The sequence below is a fragment of the Plectrocnemia conspersa genome, unplaced genomic scaffold, assembly GCF_051122295.1.
Source record: "Plectrocnemia conspersa isolate PC_06_02 unplaced genomic scaffold, ASM5112229v1 ptg000002l, whole genome shotgun sequence".
Classification (NCBI taxonomy): domain Eukaryota; kingdom Metazoa; phylum Arthropoda; class Insecta; order Trichoptera; family Polycentropodidae; genus Plectrocnemia; species Plectrocnemia conspersa.
In genome coordinates, this window is record NW_028277166.1 from 3726397 (window position 1) to 3746583 (window position 20187).

The 20187-nt window shown below is 29.9% G+C and overlaps 1 protein-coding gene across 1 annotated transcript in view; it reads left to right on the forward strand.

The window, feature by feature from the left end:
* Positions 1-19955, forward strand: part of kairos — a 72437-nt gene extending 52482 nt beyond the window's left edge. Inside the window, exon 3 of the mRNA XM_088181439.1 lies at positions 17308-19955. Coding sequence (XP_088037565.1) covers positions 17310-18734 — 1425 coding nt within the window. The 5' untranslated portion in view covers positions 17308-17309 and the 3' untranslated portion in view covers positions 18735-19955. The remainder of the gene's footprint in view (positions 1-17307) is intronic.
* The last annotated feature ends 232 nt before the right edge of the window (positions 19956-20187 follow it).

Sequence of the window (20187 nt, forward strand, 5' to 3'; positions counted from 1 at the left end):
TGAAGTAATTATTGTCTCATAACTACAAAAAATTTAATATTGTGATTATTTGTCTACTTAATGTAACAGTTAAAGAATAGGTACAGAAACTCTAACCTAGTTTACTATTCATTTGCACAGAAATAATATAAGTAAGATCTCCAAACGGGAACAATAAGTACCACTAAATTAAACATAAACAATCTGCATCAAAAATAAACAGGTATATGCAATTTTCGAACCTGATCAATATTTTATTGAATTAAGTCAGAAATGCACTAGAACCACTTTCCGCTCAAAACTTAATAAAAAAACTTTTTTTTAATAGTGCCTTAAAAGCTGCTAATAATTTGTGGAGTATAATTAAAAATATTTAAAAAATATATTTTTTTATTTTCAAATACATAAAAGGTGCATAATTTATGGGATGACGCAGTGCCTAATATTTTGTATGCGGCTCAAAACCACTTAGTCGTAATACTAAAAGGCAGTAGTGGATTACCGTAGAGGCACGTACTTAAGAGACCCTTTTTGTACTGAAAATGATTTAGTATAACAATTAAAAATTTATGTAGTTATACAAAAGTTTATTACTAGAAAAGTAAAATCTTTTAAAAAACTAAATTTCGCTATTTACAAAAATATAATCATTTTTTTATATAATACAATATCCTAAAATATCAACAACAAAAATAATAGCTTATTCACTGTTCAAATTAGAGTAATAAAATATAATTTTTAACGTTTATGTTACATATTTTGACACATAAGTGTAAGATAATAATAATGCCATTTTAAAACCACAGTGTGACATACATTATATGTTTATTATTACAATATTTAATGATTCAGTTTGGTATCAGTATTATTAGGTTAATATTTGTAGCTTAGAGTAATATTAGATTTATAAAAGCTTATAATCGCACTAAATATTTTTCGCTTGTACTAAAGAAAAATTCGATACATTTAATCCATGCTTAACTAGATTAATATTCAATCATTTTTCCCCTCTAAACATTTTCAATAAATTATACTTATAAATACCTCATATTTTATTTTTTATTTAATACAATGTTAGAGTAGTTCTAAAATATTTTTTTTTAACAAACTTAATATTTTTTAAGAATAACGAAAATCGTTAAATTAAATTTGTAAGCTAAATTTATCAAATAAAAACAATTTTTTAATAATTTTTTTAACTACAATATCTATTGTTTTAATTAATTAATAAAAAAACAATAATTAAAAAATTATTAACACTAAAATCTATGTCTCGTTTTATGGCTTAATTCATAAAATGTCTAATTTTGCAACTCAGTTCAATTATTTGTCTTCTTTGGCATCAAAGTTTCAAAGTTTTTGATATATAGCAGTAAATAAAAACAATATAATAATTCTATGTTAGCTTTCTCATTAATAAAGTTAAAAATACAAAATTAAGCAGTAAAATATTAATCAAACATTTACACTAGCTGTCAGCCTCTCACTGTCGTGAGGTACCGCAGCTATCGATTGTGTAAATACCGGACGCTCAACTTTTTGTGTTTTAAATTTAATTTTTGATTCATTCTAATTTTTTTCAAATATCACATGCACATATCCGCAATACTTGACGCCTCTTAATACTTTATATTTGATAACATACACATTTCTACATAAACTTATTAAATGCTACAAATGCTACTGCAGTAAATCAAACATTTGTTCGATTCTTATCATCTTCGATGTCTTTATAACCCTTATGGAAACGTTTGCATTACTCAAAAACTTTTATTTTGATATTTTATTCTCATAAAAGCTACCCTATTATTAGCAGCATTTTATTCTGATTTTACAATTTAAAATTCAATACAAATATTCGGTCATCCTCAAAATAAATAAATCACTTAGCGTGACCAAATGCGTCGTCAATGTTTAGCTTTCAGACACAAACTACGCTTCTTATATAACTGAAAATTGTCACACAAATTACATATAGTAGTATCAATAGGATATTTTTATTATCCAAGATATGTATTTTTTTACTATTGCTAACTTCACGCATTAAACGGATCTGTATGGTTGTTTTTACAAATAATTAATGCTTATACATATTAAATTACATTGGTTACCCCGATTTTACATAACGGCTTTGAATAATAGTAGCTAAAGCTCCGCTAACTATTTTCCACATAAACGCTATAAACTTCTTGCAGCCTAAACTTTCGCAAATTATCGGCGGAACTTCTCCGTGTGAGGAATTTAATGCCATAATTCCGCAATGGTAAATCCAGAGAGAGATATTAAATTGAAAGCTTTGCTTAATGCAGTGTCGGCTGGAATTAATTTTATGGATACTAAAATGAAGATGATATTGATTAAAATTTTATGTTTAATGCCTCAGGCACGTGGCGGTGATATGGGAGTAATGCAAAGCTATTTGTGTCACTGCTGACATTATTGTCAATCAATCTTATTTAAAAATAATATTTAAAAAAAATAGTATGCTTTAGTCCTTATTAAAAAAATATAGGGTAGATAATTAGATTACAAAATATACTGTATATAGTTTACACTTAAAATAATATTAACATTTCACTGTCAGCTAAATGGCAGTGTATTTAGACACGTTTGTGAAAGCTATCTAATTTTTTGAGAATTAAGGCTTTATAATTTTAATACTTATATAATATAAAATATAGATATCAAAATAAACGATATTCCGACGATAGAACTGACGATAGGATGTAATTTATTGAAAAATAATTAGGTCATCCTCTATAAAGTCAACGATCTTTTCTCTCATATCCCATGTAGCATATCATGTAACATGTGCAATAATAAAATCTAGGCTATTCAGCTCCAGCGCTTAGACTGAACAATATTCTAGATAAATTCAAAAAGCATTATTATAATATTAGGTTCATAAATACATTACTCAAGGCTTTGTATGTAAAAAAAAACAATATATAGAGACAGGAAAAATCTATAGTATCACTAAATACATCTAAAGATAAACAGATTAAATAATGAAAAATAAAAATGAAACAATTCATTTTAAATTAATGTCAGATACATATGTATATGTATATCTCTGCAGTCGATTTTGAATACTGTGTTTAATTTTTCAATTGCAAAATATGTAAATAAATTTAAAAACAAATATCTTATATATTATATTTTTAGTCGTTTTAACGGTAAGGAATATTACATGGTACTGGGATTGCATATTATCGATATTATACGAAGAACCAATTAGAAGTCCCACTAATTTGTTAAGGTACTTTACATTCAGCAAGTGTCTCTCGAAGCTAATATGTCTGAATTCGCTGAACACGGTCGAATTGTTCTTTTTTAGTTAAACTTGTTATGAATATCCTGAATATGTTTAAAACATCTATATTTTTTTGCAGATTTATTATGTATGTATATTGACTACATATATTAAAAAATTTGTCTTTTTAAATGTTTTGAGGTTTTATTCCTATAGTAAATTTTTATAAAATATGATATTAGAAAATCGATTTTATTTTTAAATATTTTTGAATTTCCTTTATTTTGTGAAGATTTTGAGACCTCTTAGCTTCTTAACTGCTTTACTTTACCACTATCTTTTTGGACCACGATTTTTTCTATGCGAATTATACACAAGAAACCATTAATGATTGTACGAATTAAAATGAAACCCCTTTTACACTGAGATCTTATTTCGTGAATGTCAAATAAATGGTGATAGTAAAACGTGTAGTAAGTACTTAATTAATAAGTGATTTCGTATGTAGTTATTTAGAATAATATAATTTAATTTTGGGTTACAAGATTTAATCAAAGTATAATATTCATAATTCAAACAACTGTACAGTTTTTATTGCTCTTTTTAATAAAATAATAAAATATTCTATATAAAGTGTTCCAAATATATTTTTTATAGCGTAAAAAGTTTACGACATATTTTATTATCATAACCTATGTTGATATTTGATATAATATTATTTTATCAATAAGCTATATTTACCGTTTTCATACCATTATGTTTTATATAACGTTTGGAACTTAGCTATATTAAATTTGTACATTAAGTCTTCCTGGTTATAAGACTTTTCTTCATATATCACATATAATATATTTGACTAAAAACTTTCCAACTTCTGCGTAAAACACAAAACAATTTTCCTACGTTTTATGAAGTTTCTCGTTGAACTTAAAGTATGCCATTAATACACATTAAGCGACGATCAGATATAAAAGTTAAATGAGACATTCAACGCTTCTAAATCTTCGAAGGCGATAATAATCTATATTATAGTAAATGTCACTTCTTAAGATATATAGCTATTACATAATTTGTTATCCAAGTCTTGATCTTAATTTTATAATTTATTATTAAATAATTCATCAGTATTATAATGTAATAATATAAACTGCACACATATAATTTGAATAATGAAGTTGCAATTGTGTTATATCAAGTTTTAAAACTCAAAAACTCGTGTTTATCGTATACGGTTAAAGTCTGTGCCTTTGCGTTATTTGAGTAGTGAGTCTTTTGATCTGCACGAACAAAAATCAAATACTTATAGAAATAGCTAATCGTACTCTGTGAACGATGTAATTAATGTGGGTCTTGAAGGTTGTTATAGATAGATGAAGGTGTTGATGTATGGTCTGAAATGTTGATGAATGTGGATGGGTCTTTTGAAAAATTACCTAATGTAATAAATTACTTACAATATCCACTATAATAAATTGCCACCATTAAATTATCGCCCGGAAAAGCTCAGCTAAAGGATAACGCAATTTAAAAAATATTTTTTATCCTTTATCGTTTTATCATATGTAAAGGATATGACTTCACAATAAAATAAATATAATGATTTGAACTTAGGACTTCTTAGAAATATGCTTTGCATTACAAATATAATGATATTTAGGCACCATTCAAAGACTTGATTTATCTATTCTGTTCCTATAAATTGGTTTTGAAATTCGTTCAGTCACATATTACATTAGGGTGGCCTTTATAAAAAAATCAATTAATTTTCTACAAATTTAATATTGGACTTGAATCTTGGTCATGTATTTTTATAAAAAATTGGTGACAGTTTATTGTTAGTAAGTACAATTTGCCACAGCAAAATCGTGTCAAGTTGTAAATATTTACTTACTAGTGGATAAGTGATGTCCTCTGGATGATCCAATAAGGTGTCTTGTGTTTCTTGTTTTTTGTTCTCGTTCTCGGTCTGGTTGTCTGCCTTCTCGAATCGATTAAACGTCTCTCTCAATGCGTGTGATCGTCTCTGAACGTTTACCGATGTGACAAAGTGTTTAAAGCCTCAACATAAATACATAACAATATATTTAAAATTCGTCATCTATAAATACTGCCTTTAAGCTTAGGTGGACCATAAATATGTGCATGTGTATACACATAAAAATCACATAAAAGCCATTATAACGCTTATAGGATACATAATTTACATGATGGTCAAACAAGAACGATTATTCAATCCTACTATAACTTCGTTCAATATAATAATTATATGATATTAATATAAGCAACTAATTTGCTCAAAATGAAACCAGATAATTGCAATTATGAATTAAACCATTGTTTTTTTTTATTAAAAAAGTAAAAGGCACAAAAATAAAACCTCTCAAAGAGCATCTTAAAATGTAATTAGAGCCTAGTCCAATTACTCTCCATAACGTCTCTTTAACAGTAGTATCAAATTCAACTAATCCCATTAACATCATATAACATTTATATTATTATAATACAATCTAGCACGAGCCTGGTCAGAAATTAATATAGCAAAAGCGAGCGCTTAACTGCAATATAAAGGCTTTTCAAATGTCATACATCATCCTAAACACACAAAAGCACATCCTTCAGGGCTTAAACTCGGGACCATTACTGAATAATGTCGCCAATCAAATTTTACAACCCCTAGCAAATGGAGTTACAGACTTCGTTTAAGGACAACCAGGACAATGTGCTTGCTTCGCAAACTTTACGATCCTCGTATACCCGGGTTCACTTTGGATATACGTACCTACGTATATTCTATTGAGATTGGTTGACTGTACGAAGACTGGAAAGTTGAACAAAAGGACCGATTGTTGAAAGTTTCAACGATGTAATTTTTATTTTTAGTAAAATTTATCATTCAATTCAAAGAATTTGAGATAAGAATTACGGGGTAAATAAACGCCTGGAGTAAAATTGTAAAGCAATATTTGCCTTCTCACAATTCTTACTAAGTTATGTTTCTGAAGTTAGAAAACAATGTTAAGTTACTATAATACACCGCAGGGTTAAATTACTTTATACTATACTTATATATAATAGTTTCAATTTAACAAATTAACTTTGAGAGGTGTAATATTGTTGTTATCGAGAATTATATCTAATATAATTTTGTGGTAATGAACAATACCAACCACAAATATAAATGACGACAATAACTAGAAGCATTCAAATTAAATTTCAATTAAAATAATACTAGAAACATTAAAAATTATATTACTTTTAAGTTATTTTCTTTATAATAAATGTTTGTCATTTTAAATAAATTTAGTAAATAAAATCAAATGCATTTAAAAATATAATTTTAAGATGTGGGAGGCCGATTTATTTGTTAATAAACCAGGTGGTGACACTGACATGATGGCCTCGCGTTGAGGGTGGACCTCGACGGGAGCACGATGGTCGGTGGTGGCTTGTCTGCCGTCATTTATATAATTTCAATAACGCTAATGTCCGCCAAAATGCCTGATTTTTTAACTATGCGTTATTCCAATATTTGTCCAACTATTCGTTTATATTTGAAGTAAAATTTGAAAAGAAAAATTTTAATCACCTAAAATTGACACATTTTAAAAATACAATTTGTAGTGAAATTGTACTCTTTATGTATTTTTTTAAGAATTGATGTTTTTATCATTATGTTATTTGAAACAACCACGGCTCTAAATAGCCGACAAATAAAATATTGAAAAAAAAAAGACTTTGTGATTGCCGAAATTCCAAAAAATGCTCAAATTTCCGAGTAAATATTGTGCAGCTGTGGACTTTCTCAATGGCTGATATTGTTTTTTTTTATATCTTTTGAGTTAATTTAAATAATGTTTAATTTTAAATCTTTATTGAGTAATTTATTTTTTTAAGCCGGTATGTTGTAATTTTTTCAGCAGCAGATATAAAAAATACTTTTGGTACTGATTTAAAGTTACTTATTTTTTAAATTTAAATAAACAATACAAAAGTATTATTTTTGAATACATAGTGTTAACCTTTTAATCGCCAAAAACTATTAGTTTGGCCGTGCACTACATGCCGGGAATAACCAATGTATTTGAACTTTAATGGCATAAACCGTAATTATTTTTATAGCAACATAATAGTATACAGCGTTCCGAAAGCAATCTCCTAATTTAGTAAAACTAGACTATATGTAGGCATTATCAATCAGTTGTGGATTTTGAAAGCAATCTCCTCTGATATAGTCCCAATCAAACTGGGACGCATTGTAAATCTATCCATGTACGAGTATATCAGCTTACAGATATATCTATGTACACATAAACCGCTCATCAAAGTAGAGCACGGTCACCCCACGGTTCCAGGGGGGGTGAGAAAAAAAAACAAATTTAACTTTTCTTATTTTTGCCAGAGAAAAGTGCGAGTAACTACGTTAGGGTCGCGGCGAAGAGACGGCGTGTAGTTACACGCGTCAAATAACTCTTGGGTAAAGACTTGGAATTAAAGTAGACTAAGAGCAGAAACACGTTTCATTTTCACAAGACATATATTTGCAACCAAGCAGGTGTTTATAGCGTGCGCACACATACACACAGCTAGAAACAGTTTTGCTTGGGTAAGCGACATATTTGATTGCCAAGCGAGGCGTGCGCTCTCTGTGAATTTGCCTAAAGCCGGAGAACGTTTCTCAAGTATGAACGTTTCAGGAAAACGTCTCTTATATACCTGAAGGTGGCAGTGTCTCTAGAAATAAATATGACACTATAAGGGTTAAAGGATGTGATATAAAGAACCTATAAATTATTTAGTAGCGTCGTGTATTTCGGTGTAAACTTTTTTGACAAAGTTTTGATACAACAAATTTATAATATCTGCTTTTATGATAAAAGCTTAACCCCAAATAAATTTATAAATTTACTTACTTTGCCAATAATATACCTCTTAACTTTCTATTGAAGATTGATATTATATATTTTTGCCATTGATCGGCTCAAATCCAGTATCGCAAAATTTTCTAATCTCATATATGATTATTATATATTATATTCTTCATCCTTACGGTGGACTTTGATTTACTGTAAGGATTGGCCTTTTTTTAAAAAAAAAATGCTATATAAAATTGAAAATATTGTTTCAAAAACATAAAAATCGATAATCCTGTTCGTTTTATAATATCCTTGTTCCTCATAATTTAAAATAATTCATATCTAAAAGTGTTGCTTGATAAACCAAATGTTCCTTATTAATTTCGATTAAATTTTATTATAAATATTCTTTTCCCTTATCATACAAATCTATTTATTATTTTATATTTTATGAAATTTTCTCTTTTAAAATATACATTAACCCGTAGTACAATACAGCAGTGGCAATGCATGCTGGCTATTTATTTAGCGTTGCGATTTTTTTATGCATACTAAGCCACAAAGCTTGCTTATACGTCATATTTTTATTAAAAAAGTGAAAGAAAAAATATTTCTTAATCTTATCGAAATTTATAAATATATAAAAACGCAAATTGGATAATCAAGTAAGTAATAAAATATGATTATGGATATGAATAGTTTTGCAATTGCATAAATTTATTTAGCGTTGCGAATATTTATACAAATATCAAGCGCTGAAATTTACTAAACAGTCATATATTTGGTTACATTTACATTGAAAAAGCGATAAAAAAACATTTGCGCATTTTAACCCTTTCCACGCTATGCGTATCATACGATGTGCAGCCGAGTCGGGTCACCAGCGTTTGATGAGCTCGTAAAACCAAATGTTTTTTAACAAAACTTGAGCAAGATAGTTCTTAATATAATCTTAAAAAAATAGTTCGATTTATTAGTAAAAGCTTTCAATATTATTATAATTAATATATGAGGTAAAACAGTTAAAAATGTAAAGTAAAGTATTTATTTTATGTTCTCCGTTGCATATTTTCATAAATGTATTTTTTTTTAGTGACTATTAAGTCATCAAAATTATTTTAAATATCTCAGCTAAGATTTATATACAGTGAAATCTCAGTATAGCGATGCTCACGGGACCGAAGAAAAAAAATTCGTTATACTGAATGTAAGGAAGATGATATATTTTTATTTTATTTTTAATTACCATATTACTACAGCATCAAAATAAACTTACAAGATTGACAGCTTGTTTTTGGTCCATATTTAAGGATACTGTAAAGAACACAATAAAATTTGCTAAAAAATGTTTTATAAAAAAAGTTTGAGTGTCGGCGAAATACCCACATTTGGCACACGCCGAACCAAGAACGAATTGAATTTGGAGAAATATTGTAGCGTCATTCTTAAATTCGGATTAAAATATTTCGTTGTACTGAGATTAGTCTTCGTTACAATGAAAATATTTTGTATGAAAGTTTTTCGGGGACAAATGAAAGATTCGTTATACTGGGAATTTCGTTATTTCGGTATTCGTTACAAAGAGATTCCACTGTATAAGCAAATGAGAAAAATCATTTTTTGAAATAGATCTTGTGAGTATCATAACTAAGTTTGTTACCCACACTGATCCGCCACCTTGTTAATAAAAAAAATACATATTTTTCATATAAAGATGTAGCAATTTTAATTTATTTATTTTGCAGTTGCTTTTTTATATGTTTATAGCTGCCATTTGAAACAAGATGGCGTATAAAAACTAAGCTGAAATATTTTCAAAATCTACTTTTCAAAAAAGTTTCCGGAAGAGCAATTGTCGTATGAGCAATAGGATGCCTATATAATACTATAAATTTCGTTATATGATTTCCATTATAATTTAGCATAGCGAGTGTTTTTTTTATAAATATCAAGCGGTACAACTAATTAAATTAGTTGTTTATTATTATAAATAGCTCTTTATTACATAAAATATGCAGTTAATATATAATTGTTTAGTAATGGTTTTAATTTTCATTTGCTATATGACAAATTTCTACTTAATAAATTTCAGTACTGATTATATGTTTTATTAGAAATAAGTGTGTGTTATATAGTATAATATATCCGCTTTTGAACGCTCAATATAAGTAAGTACATATTCTTGAAAAAAATCCATTAAACATAAAAAGTTTTTTTTCCAGCACTTTGGCGTAATAATGCTTTTCCCGATGAAATGGATACAACTGTATCTTCATAAGCCTGTAGCCCTTCCTTTTCATTTTCGCTGCGATTTTTTTATTAGGATAAAAGGGAATGAAGCTCGGAGCTTATAGAGGCAATAAGCCTTAAATATCTTCCTGAAATACCAAACATATTCTAAGACCCTTCTCAACCCTGGTCCTCGGATCATATCAAAAATGGTCACTGTAAAGTTCTCTCTCAATTTCTCAAATTATTCAAGATATGTACATAAGTATAGTATAACATTTTCAACTGAATGCTGCTCGTTTTTGATCACTTTCAACAAAACTTTTACGAATAATATCTGATGAGAAAACTTCCAATCGCAGCTCTCGTATTCGCAAAAGTGCAATTTGTCTCCACTATAAATTTCCAGTGGCATCGAAGCGGCAAAGTGGATATTTTTTTCATGTCGCGCTTTCAAATAAAGAAGCTTTTTTCTCTCTCGTCGCTTCCAGTAGCTTATTCAATAAAAATATTTAGAATCAAAGGAGACATTTTAATGGCTATTAAAAGCTCACCGAGCACGCTTGGACACTTACTTAGCCTATTGGAAAAAAAATATAATTTACTTTAAATACATTTATTAAAGAAAGCGTAACAGCATAAATCTATACCTTTTCGATTAAGATAAACTAGCAAAATAATTTTATTTTCTATCATTAAAATATAAATATAATTTAGGCAGAATTTTTTTAAACAGAAATACTTCTTATGAAGAAGAGTGACGTTTGAACAAGGATTGAAATTTCATATGCAAATCACCTAAGATCCTCGGCTTTGTTATGCGGAGCGCGTCACAATTTATTCCTGATTCGCATTTTGTACGAATCATTAATTCACAATGTCCTTGAGTATAGCTTTTTACTTGTTGTTATTGAGGTTTTGAAATTTTTTTCTAGATATCTCTACAGGAGCCGTTCATTTAATAACGTTGAGATGCAATGCATAGTATGTATTAAATGAAGAGCTTTTTAAAATTGCTAAAGGGGGATGTTGATAATCAAAAGATACTTGGTGGTTTTTAGCTGTAGGTTAGAGTGCTCTTGTGAGTCGCGATTGCGCCCCTTATTATTGTACCTTGTAATTCTGTAACGTATATCACAAAAAAATAGATCCCTCACGCCAAAAATCATGTTATAAACATACTGAAATTGTAAAACATTTTGCTATTTAACGTAATGCAATTTGTATAAATTCCGAGGCGCAGCTGCACATACATAATTTATTTTTGTAGTTTTTTATTCATTTTTTCCGCACGCTTAACAATAATACGCATTGAATAATCAAAAGATTGGTAATCATGTAACGAATATCACAAAAAAATTACGTTATAAACAATTTCGAACGAAGCGCAGCTGCACATAGAAAACATTATATTTCAAGCAGTTTTGCCATCCTCATTGTATAACAATTTGAAACAAATATATATTTTATAAGTAAATAAACCGTATTATGTATACCACTGTGTATATTTATAAAATCAAGTATAATATTCAATGTTTTTTACAAAAAAACATTAAATATTATTGGGGGAAAGGGGGGTTCCAATCTATATGCAATGTTTCTTTTTAATTCTCTTTCTATATTTCTCCCAAACCTATGTACCAAACCGAAACCATATTTGTGCTAAATTATGTAATATATGATATATTATCTGCTAAGCTATTAGGATGTTTTACTAGCAATCTGCATATTTAATTTGTTTTAGTAATAATTTTTTTCTACACGTTCAGCAATAATACGCATTGAATATTCTAAAGATATTAATTGTGTAACGTATATAACAAAAAAGTAAATCCCATTTCGCCAATCAGCGTAATATAATTAAAATAAATTCCGAAGCGCAGCTGCACATAAAAAACTTTATATTTCAAGTAATTTTGCTATCCTCAATTTTTGCCAATTTAGAACAAATTTATTTTTAAGAAGTAGATTAACTGTCTCATTTGTGCCGCTATATATATGTATAAAATTTATATAATATATAATATTTTTAAATAAAAATATTAAAGTTACAATAATGTGGGTTAAAATTGATGCGCAAACTTTCTTTCTAATTTGCTTTCTAAACTCGTCGAAACTATTTACCTTTAGATTTATCTTATATTAGTTATATTATCTGCCTAATATGTGGTTTTTTTAGCTACTTAATGGTATACTGTATGTATAATTTATTTTTTTAGTATTAATCAAGTCGACTTCAGAGAATAGCAAAAGCAAAATAATTATTAGCGGTCGAAAAGTGATATAACGCGCTTATTAGCCGTAACTTACTTTCTTGGCCTTAACTATAATACTAGCAACTTGGTCTTAACATATAACTTAATGCCTAATATTTAATACTATATGTAAAAAAACAAAATAGGGCGATAGCCACGCGATCTTTAATATGATTTGTAACAATTCGCTCCCCACACATTTTCCATCATAAAAGGCTTCCTCTCTCTCTCGCTGGCTTCCGGTCGCCTATTCCATAAAGATATTTAGGGTCAAAGGAGAATTCTTAATGGAACCTCTCTCGCACGGCAAAAACGCTCGGACACTTTGCTCGTCGGAAAATTCTATTAAGAAACTGTGTGCACAAGCGGAACGTTTAGCGATAAAAAATTGGAAATTTATGGAAATGAGCGATATTGAATTTTAATGGTGAAACGCCGAATATCCTTTTTCCATCCGAAAAGATTTTTTTTCTGGTTCGGCTGATTTTTCCCTAAACATATTTGCTATATTATGATTATTTAATTTTAGAAATAAATTGAAAATATTCATAAAATAAATTTGATTTTAATGGAAAATCTGACGAGCCTAAGTTTTACCATCACATTTTACTTACAATGATGAGAGTTTTATATCGTTAAACCTTGTATAATATTAAAAGCTTACATGGAGATTTTATTCTTATATAAAGATATCTATTCTTACTGTCATATACAGTACACAAAATTATTTTAAAATAATCTAGAATAAAAGTAATTAAAAAGCCTCGTTTTTATTATGACTCTACTGAACCTAAATGTAGGGTAAATTAAATTATAGAACTTCATGTTTACATCCACTATCTATGGGTATCAGAATTTCATAACTGTAGATAGAAAGGCTACATATAGATTATCATTTCATCACAAAATAAGGCGGTGAATACGGTACTATATTTGGCCGAATTATCTATCGATCGTATTTGGACGACATCGGACCAAAATTGAAACTTGTGTCGTAACATTCCAGCGGTCACATTGGACACGTGTCAGTCGCTTATGTTCGTTTGTATAAGACTGACGTCTGATAGGAAATATTTAGATTTCTTTCAATAGAATACACCGATATGTAAGAGAATGATTTATATGACATTCTAAAACAGTCCCTAACAATTATTCACATTTTTTTATTGATACAGAACAGTGACATTCTTTCAAATCAAATTTTAACTCAACTGCAAGTTTGTCATTATTATGCCATACTTTTATATCATACCTTGTTTCATATTTATACTTCTTTTGGCGATTTCTCGTTTCATTATCTCGTTGATTGTCCTGATCTAACTGCCAGACGTCTTTGTTTTTATATAAGGCAAAGTTATTTGTATTATAAATTATTAATAGCTGTGCAACAATTTTGAATCCCGTACAAGTTGTGTAATTTCTTGTAGATATTGTACGTGATGCGATCGTATACTCTAGTCATCTCTAAAGATCCGGTTGAACTCTCTGGACTAGAATCGACGTGAAGAGGGAAGCGGCTGCATTCTCGGTCTTCATAGTCTTGGGCGGTACTTGGCGTAACTCCACTTGGTGCGAAATCGAATGGACCTTCGTGTGTCATAAGTCAGAAGCAGATAATGAAGTTTTTATTAAAGTTACTGGTGGAATTAAATGATATGCACTATGTATGCGCTTATACACGGTAGATTTGTAGTAGATTTTTTTGGTCTGGCTCCTCTCTAAAATTATATTTATTTAAGTATAGTTGCGTTATAGGTGGAGATTTGGCTACACTGCACTTATCATACCCCATTCCTCGTGCTGACAATATAATAATATGTTAATGCATTGAACAGTCGTTTTTGGTGCATTTTGGGATGCTCAATTACAAATGCACTTATCGGCGAGTCATATAAAATAGTATTTACATAGAATTAAAGGCCAATCAAATACTATAATTTTGTCTTTTACGAAATGCCTCATTATAAAGTTGGTCTTGTAGCAAAAACTTTTTTTTTTTCATTATTTCTCTCTCCCTTGTTTTACGGAATATAACCGTTCCCGAAAACTTTTCTGTCTACCCATTTATTTTTTTCCATATAAATACAAATACGTTTTCCGTGATGAGAAAGTATTTAGTTAAATTTTTAAAAAAAGTTAAGAATTTATTGAAAAATACATAATTTGTCGGTAGGATGCAGAAACAAAGTGAGGGTTTTTTGCTTTGCTCTTTTTTATTTTCCTATTCAAGCCTATAACAAAAAATATTCTCATTGATTAGAGATATTTTATAACTACTTTCATCACTCAGTTTTTTATTTCGAGTGGCTCGTACGATCTACGATAATCTTGATCCATATCACACAAATCTTAACAAGTAATGAGTAAATCTTGCCTAATAATTTCACATCAGATTCGATGAAGTCGGTTGAAGAGGGAAGCGGCAGCGTTTTCATGTCGTTTCGGTAAATGTGGCGTACTCCGCTTGGTGTGAGTTTGGCTGAACGTTTATTTATACCAAGTCGGGAACGAAGTAATAGTTCTGTAGTCAAGTTCCTGATGAAACGTAAAAGATGAAGTAAGACTTATATACCTTCGAGGAATTGAACGAGTATAACTACCTTTCCTAGTCCTCGATCCGTTGCCTAATTTAGATGATTCGGGGCAGAAATAGAATTTTTGTTTTTGTCTAATACATAAATTATTTGACTTCATTACACATTTACGTATTTAAAAAAAATATTACGGCAGTTTTCTGGCTTATACGCATTTGAGAATTGGTCCTTTTTAGTTCTCGATTCTCTGCCTAATATTGATGAAACGCATCAAAAATACGGGGTATAGCACACATATATTTTTTTCGTATTTCAGCATCTATGTAACGTTATATTTAAAATCAGTATAAAAATAGCTAACGTCGTCATTCTATGGAATATGTAATATGGTTTTTAATACCTGTTCGCACCGCATTCTTTCGCATTTGACACCAAATCATTATATACTGCTACCGTTTAATTTATCCGTCCGCTCTGATACGCACAATAGTTTATTTACTTCGCCTTAAAATGAGTTTCTTTTGACTTAAAAGATAGATCAAACATTACATAAGCAATTTTTTTTCTCTTTTTTAAAAAAAAAATAAAGCGTTCAAACTTTTCTACATCTAATATAATTTAAAAGAAATATTTATCTGATAAGCGTGGCTATTTTTCATACACCTACATCTGTTTTTATAAATACTACAGTTGTACGACCATTTGAACCATTTGAAAGCTGCATTTGCAAGTGGCTCTAATCCGTCGAATTCTCCGATCGTCAAGTGCGCTTGAATATCGTTGGCGTGACGAATAAACTTGTTTTGCATGTTGTAAATTTCTGTAACAACTAGTTTTATTGCGCTTTTTTATTTTTTATTAAAACACACTTTATTGAATTTCAAAATTACAATAAAATAATATATAAAACAAAAAGAAGAAAGCACTATTTAACGCATATAAAACACCACTTGAGAAGGTTCTGATGAAGTGTCGTAAGTACGAGATGTGCTTACGCTCTTTCCTACTCCCGACCCACGATTTGGGGCGGAAGCAGACTATGTTGTCTGGGTTTTTCTGCAGTAGCGGTTAAACTTTAAACAGCTAGGGATTGTGCAACGCTTTCACTAAACAATTGCAATTTGTACACCTGATATCCACTTTCTACCGACTACTCTTTACTTATATTGGTTCCTTTGAATTTGCATATACACCGACATTCCTTTGTTTAGGTCCATTTCAAACATACATTTTTAAACGGCCCTAATCCGTCGAAATCTCCGATCGTCAAGTGCGCTTGGACATCGTCGACGTGACGGATAAACTTGTTTTGCAAGTCGCAAATACTTGTAACAATTAGTTTAATCACGCTTTTAACGAATAATTGCGACAATTGTTTTTTTCCCTGACAAATATAATCACAAATACCAAAAATAGCAATGTTACTATTATAAAATTCTTGCGCTGAACAATCAATAAAGTATTCTCAAAACATATATATTATATTATCTATGATCAGAAATTATTATAATAATAGTTGAATAAATTGAGCTACATAGGTATGTGACACCATAAATTATTTATTATTTCACTCGCAACTAGCTTTATGCTATATATGTGTTTATGATGAATAGAATTCTAAATAATACTTACAATTAATTAGGCAAATGACCATTATATGATATGTTGTTTCAGAAAATCCACTAAATAATTTGCTTTTATTACTGGTCACATACGCTAAATTAAAAATGTACTTGATTTATAATTTTTATACCTGAAAGTAAGCTGTGTAATAAATTTGATAATTAAAATTATGGTCGTAATTTATGAAAGTATCCTTAATTAATACTTTGGTTGTGTCAAGTTCATTTGCATATTTTTAATTAGCGACCAAAACCTAATTAATTATATATTTCTTGAAAAAATATACATATTCATTAAGTATAAAATAATATTAGTTATGTGATATATTGTATTATAGGGCTTGCTTTAAATATTTTTTTCGTGGTCTAATAGTATTTCTTTGATCCGGAGGCAATTGCTTTATAACATAAAAGAATGTCGGCGGATATAAATTTTCCGGGTGATTAAACTGAAACTCTTCATTTTTCGCATGTACGAATAGGTTAAAAATCCATCTCAGTGCCCACTCAAGCATTATTCCTAAATGTATTACAATAATTAGATTTTCCATATAAATAACCATTTATTTTATCTCTTTCCAGAAATGAGAAGATCATCGCTAGCACCAATGATGAGTCAAGGAGGAGAGCCGCTCATCGTAGTGGAAGAATCTGGTGGAGTTGAAGAAGAAGAACAGCAGAGTGAATCTACGCCGCCTGGATACAGCTTGGATATTGAATCTCCGCAAAATCCTTATCTGCTCTCGCCATGGCGCGATCCAAGAGAAACTAGGAAGCATTCTCTTCCTACTCCGGCTTGCACGTCCGGTATCACTGCTAGTCAAGTGCGTCGCCTTTCAGAACGCGGAGGAGAAGGCTCTGGCCCTTCTCCTAGAGAAGCGGCTTTCTTGGCCACTTTAAGCACAGCTCCAGCACCTCAACCTGGAGGTCGTCGCCATTCTGTGGTCACCATATCTCGTGTTCCACCAGCCCTATTCGGAAGAAACCGCAGAGAATCAATTTCTACTTTCTCTGATCGACGTGGCAGTTCTCATAATCTCCAACTGGACATTATGGACGATATTGTAACTGCTCGTAAAGTGCGCATGAAGCTCTGGAACACTTCTAACGAAAGAGTCTGCGAAGTCCAACCGTTGGATGAAGTCGAAGGAGCTTCCAGACCTCCGCAGCGTTACACAAGAGGCGGTCGTCGCTATTCCGACTTCACTTGCGGTACTCCTCTGCCTTCCATTCCATCTGGACGTCGACGAGCTTCAGAACAACCGCCAATCCCTCCCAGAGCTATGCCTATAAAAGGAGGTATAGTTTGCTCTAACACAGATCTAATATCAATCTTATCCACGCTCACTTCATCCGCTACAGAAATCAACCGATGCGACGATAAACCGAAACTTGACTTTCTAGATCGTTCTAATATAGAAAACAAGCGAAGCAAACTAAAGAGTAGCAGATCGAACAGCTTCGACGTGTCAGTCCTGCATGGAGTATACCAAGAGAAACCAGCAACTGGAGATAAAACTGTGAGTCCTTCGAGCTGGTTTATTAAGAGGCATCAAACGTTAGCCAATAAGAAAGGAGATTCTGTAGACAGTTCTGAAGCTCCAAATATTAGCTTCATGAAAGATTATGTTAAACCTTCGTCAGTAACAACTGAAAGGGTCTCTTCTCCCAAAGTTGAAAAGGCTAAAGTTGTTTGGGACAAGCCATCCGGATCTGTGGTCGATGCTGAGGTACTAGGCAGCGCTATTGAAGTATTTCTGAGACAAACTGGAAACTCTGATTCACCTCCCACAATCCAACAACCCCCAAACCCGACTGTTAACAAAGGAGCAATACCCAAAACCAACGTTAAGCAAGTAGGAAACAATAAGCCTAAGCAATCTACAACATCCGTCAAAGGTCAGCAAGTGGCAGGATCTTGGTATGCCGAAAAATCAGAAGACGACGACTCCGGTGAGACATGTGACACATCCCTCTGTTCCACGCTGAAGGATCTATTTGTAAAATAGATATTTGGAATCAATCATGTACATAAGAATGTATAAAGTAACTAATAGGATGATTGGAAGAATTACAGAAACGTTGAGACTGGAATAATGCATAGAGTTTATATATGTATACACGTATAAATGTGTTATGTTCACATTTGGTATATATCTAGAGACGTATATAGTTTATCAAATAATATATGACTGTTAAATTTATATATAAATTTTATTGAATTACTTGTAAATATGTGTAGAGTCCTATGTACCCGAGTATAATTCGCTCATTTTTCATACAGTGACATATGAAATTGAAAACACACAATACATTCATAGACAGAAGTGCTTATCACTGTTATCGATGATAAATGAGCGAGTGTAGTTTCTATGTATATTGAAACCCGATATCCCAAAAATGATAAATAATTTAATGAATGTTGTGTCACACGAACGTGTATCGTTTTAAAACCTAAAATTGATGTTGTTGATTCATATATTATATAATATTTAAAATATATATCTCCCTTCCTTTCCCCCCCCCCCCCAACGTGATAATCATATGAACAATAATCACTAATGAAAATTGTACCAATTTTTTCCTATTATATACATATGTATTAAATAAAGTTTTTTGAAAGTCTAAATGTTGAATGTGTATATAGACACCTCCCGGTTGTGTTTACTTAGTTTAGAATCTCAATTACAAGACACTCAGATATAAGTAGCACAAAAAAAACAGTAATTAAATTACACAAATATAAATTTAATAATATATAAAACATATAAATAGATCAATGTAATATTTTTAAAAATCATCTTATTTTATAGATATCAATCTACATTTTAGATTAAGTTTTACACTCTGTCTTTATGAATAGTCAGTAATATAATGCAAAACGAATAATAATTAAAATATTTTCTGAGAATTGCTCTCTTACACCACATAAAAATCATAATGACTATGTATCAGACAGAGTATAAAATATTATATAACAAGCTTATGAAAGTCTCTATATATTTTTAATAGACAATATTTGTAACTGCGAATATTACATATTTCAACATCTTATTGTATTATGTTCTAAACTAATATATTTTATTACAATTTAAAAATATATTTTATTAAAAATGTTATATAAACCTGAATGAATTGAGAAGGTATTTTATATTTTTATTATTACATTAATATGTACAATTTATATGTATAATTTGAACCGTTATCTATATAATTTGTATATTTCTACAAAACGAACCTATTTTCTATTGTATTTTTTTATCTATTGTAACGTTGATATTAATTGTGTATTTTAATATAAAATATTTAATAAATGTTCAAAATCAATTATATAGATACATTAGGATGATTTTATGGATGTTATACTATCTCTAAATATATAGACAATATAAACGAAGAGTTTAAAATTTTGTATCATACATTATGCAAATTTTATTTATGTAAATAAATATATATATATAA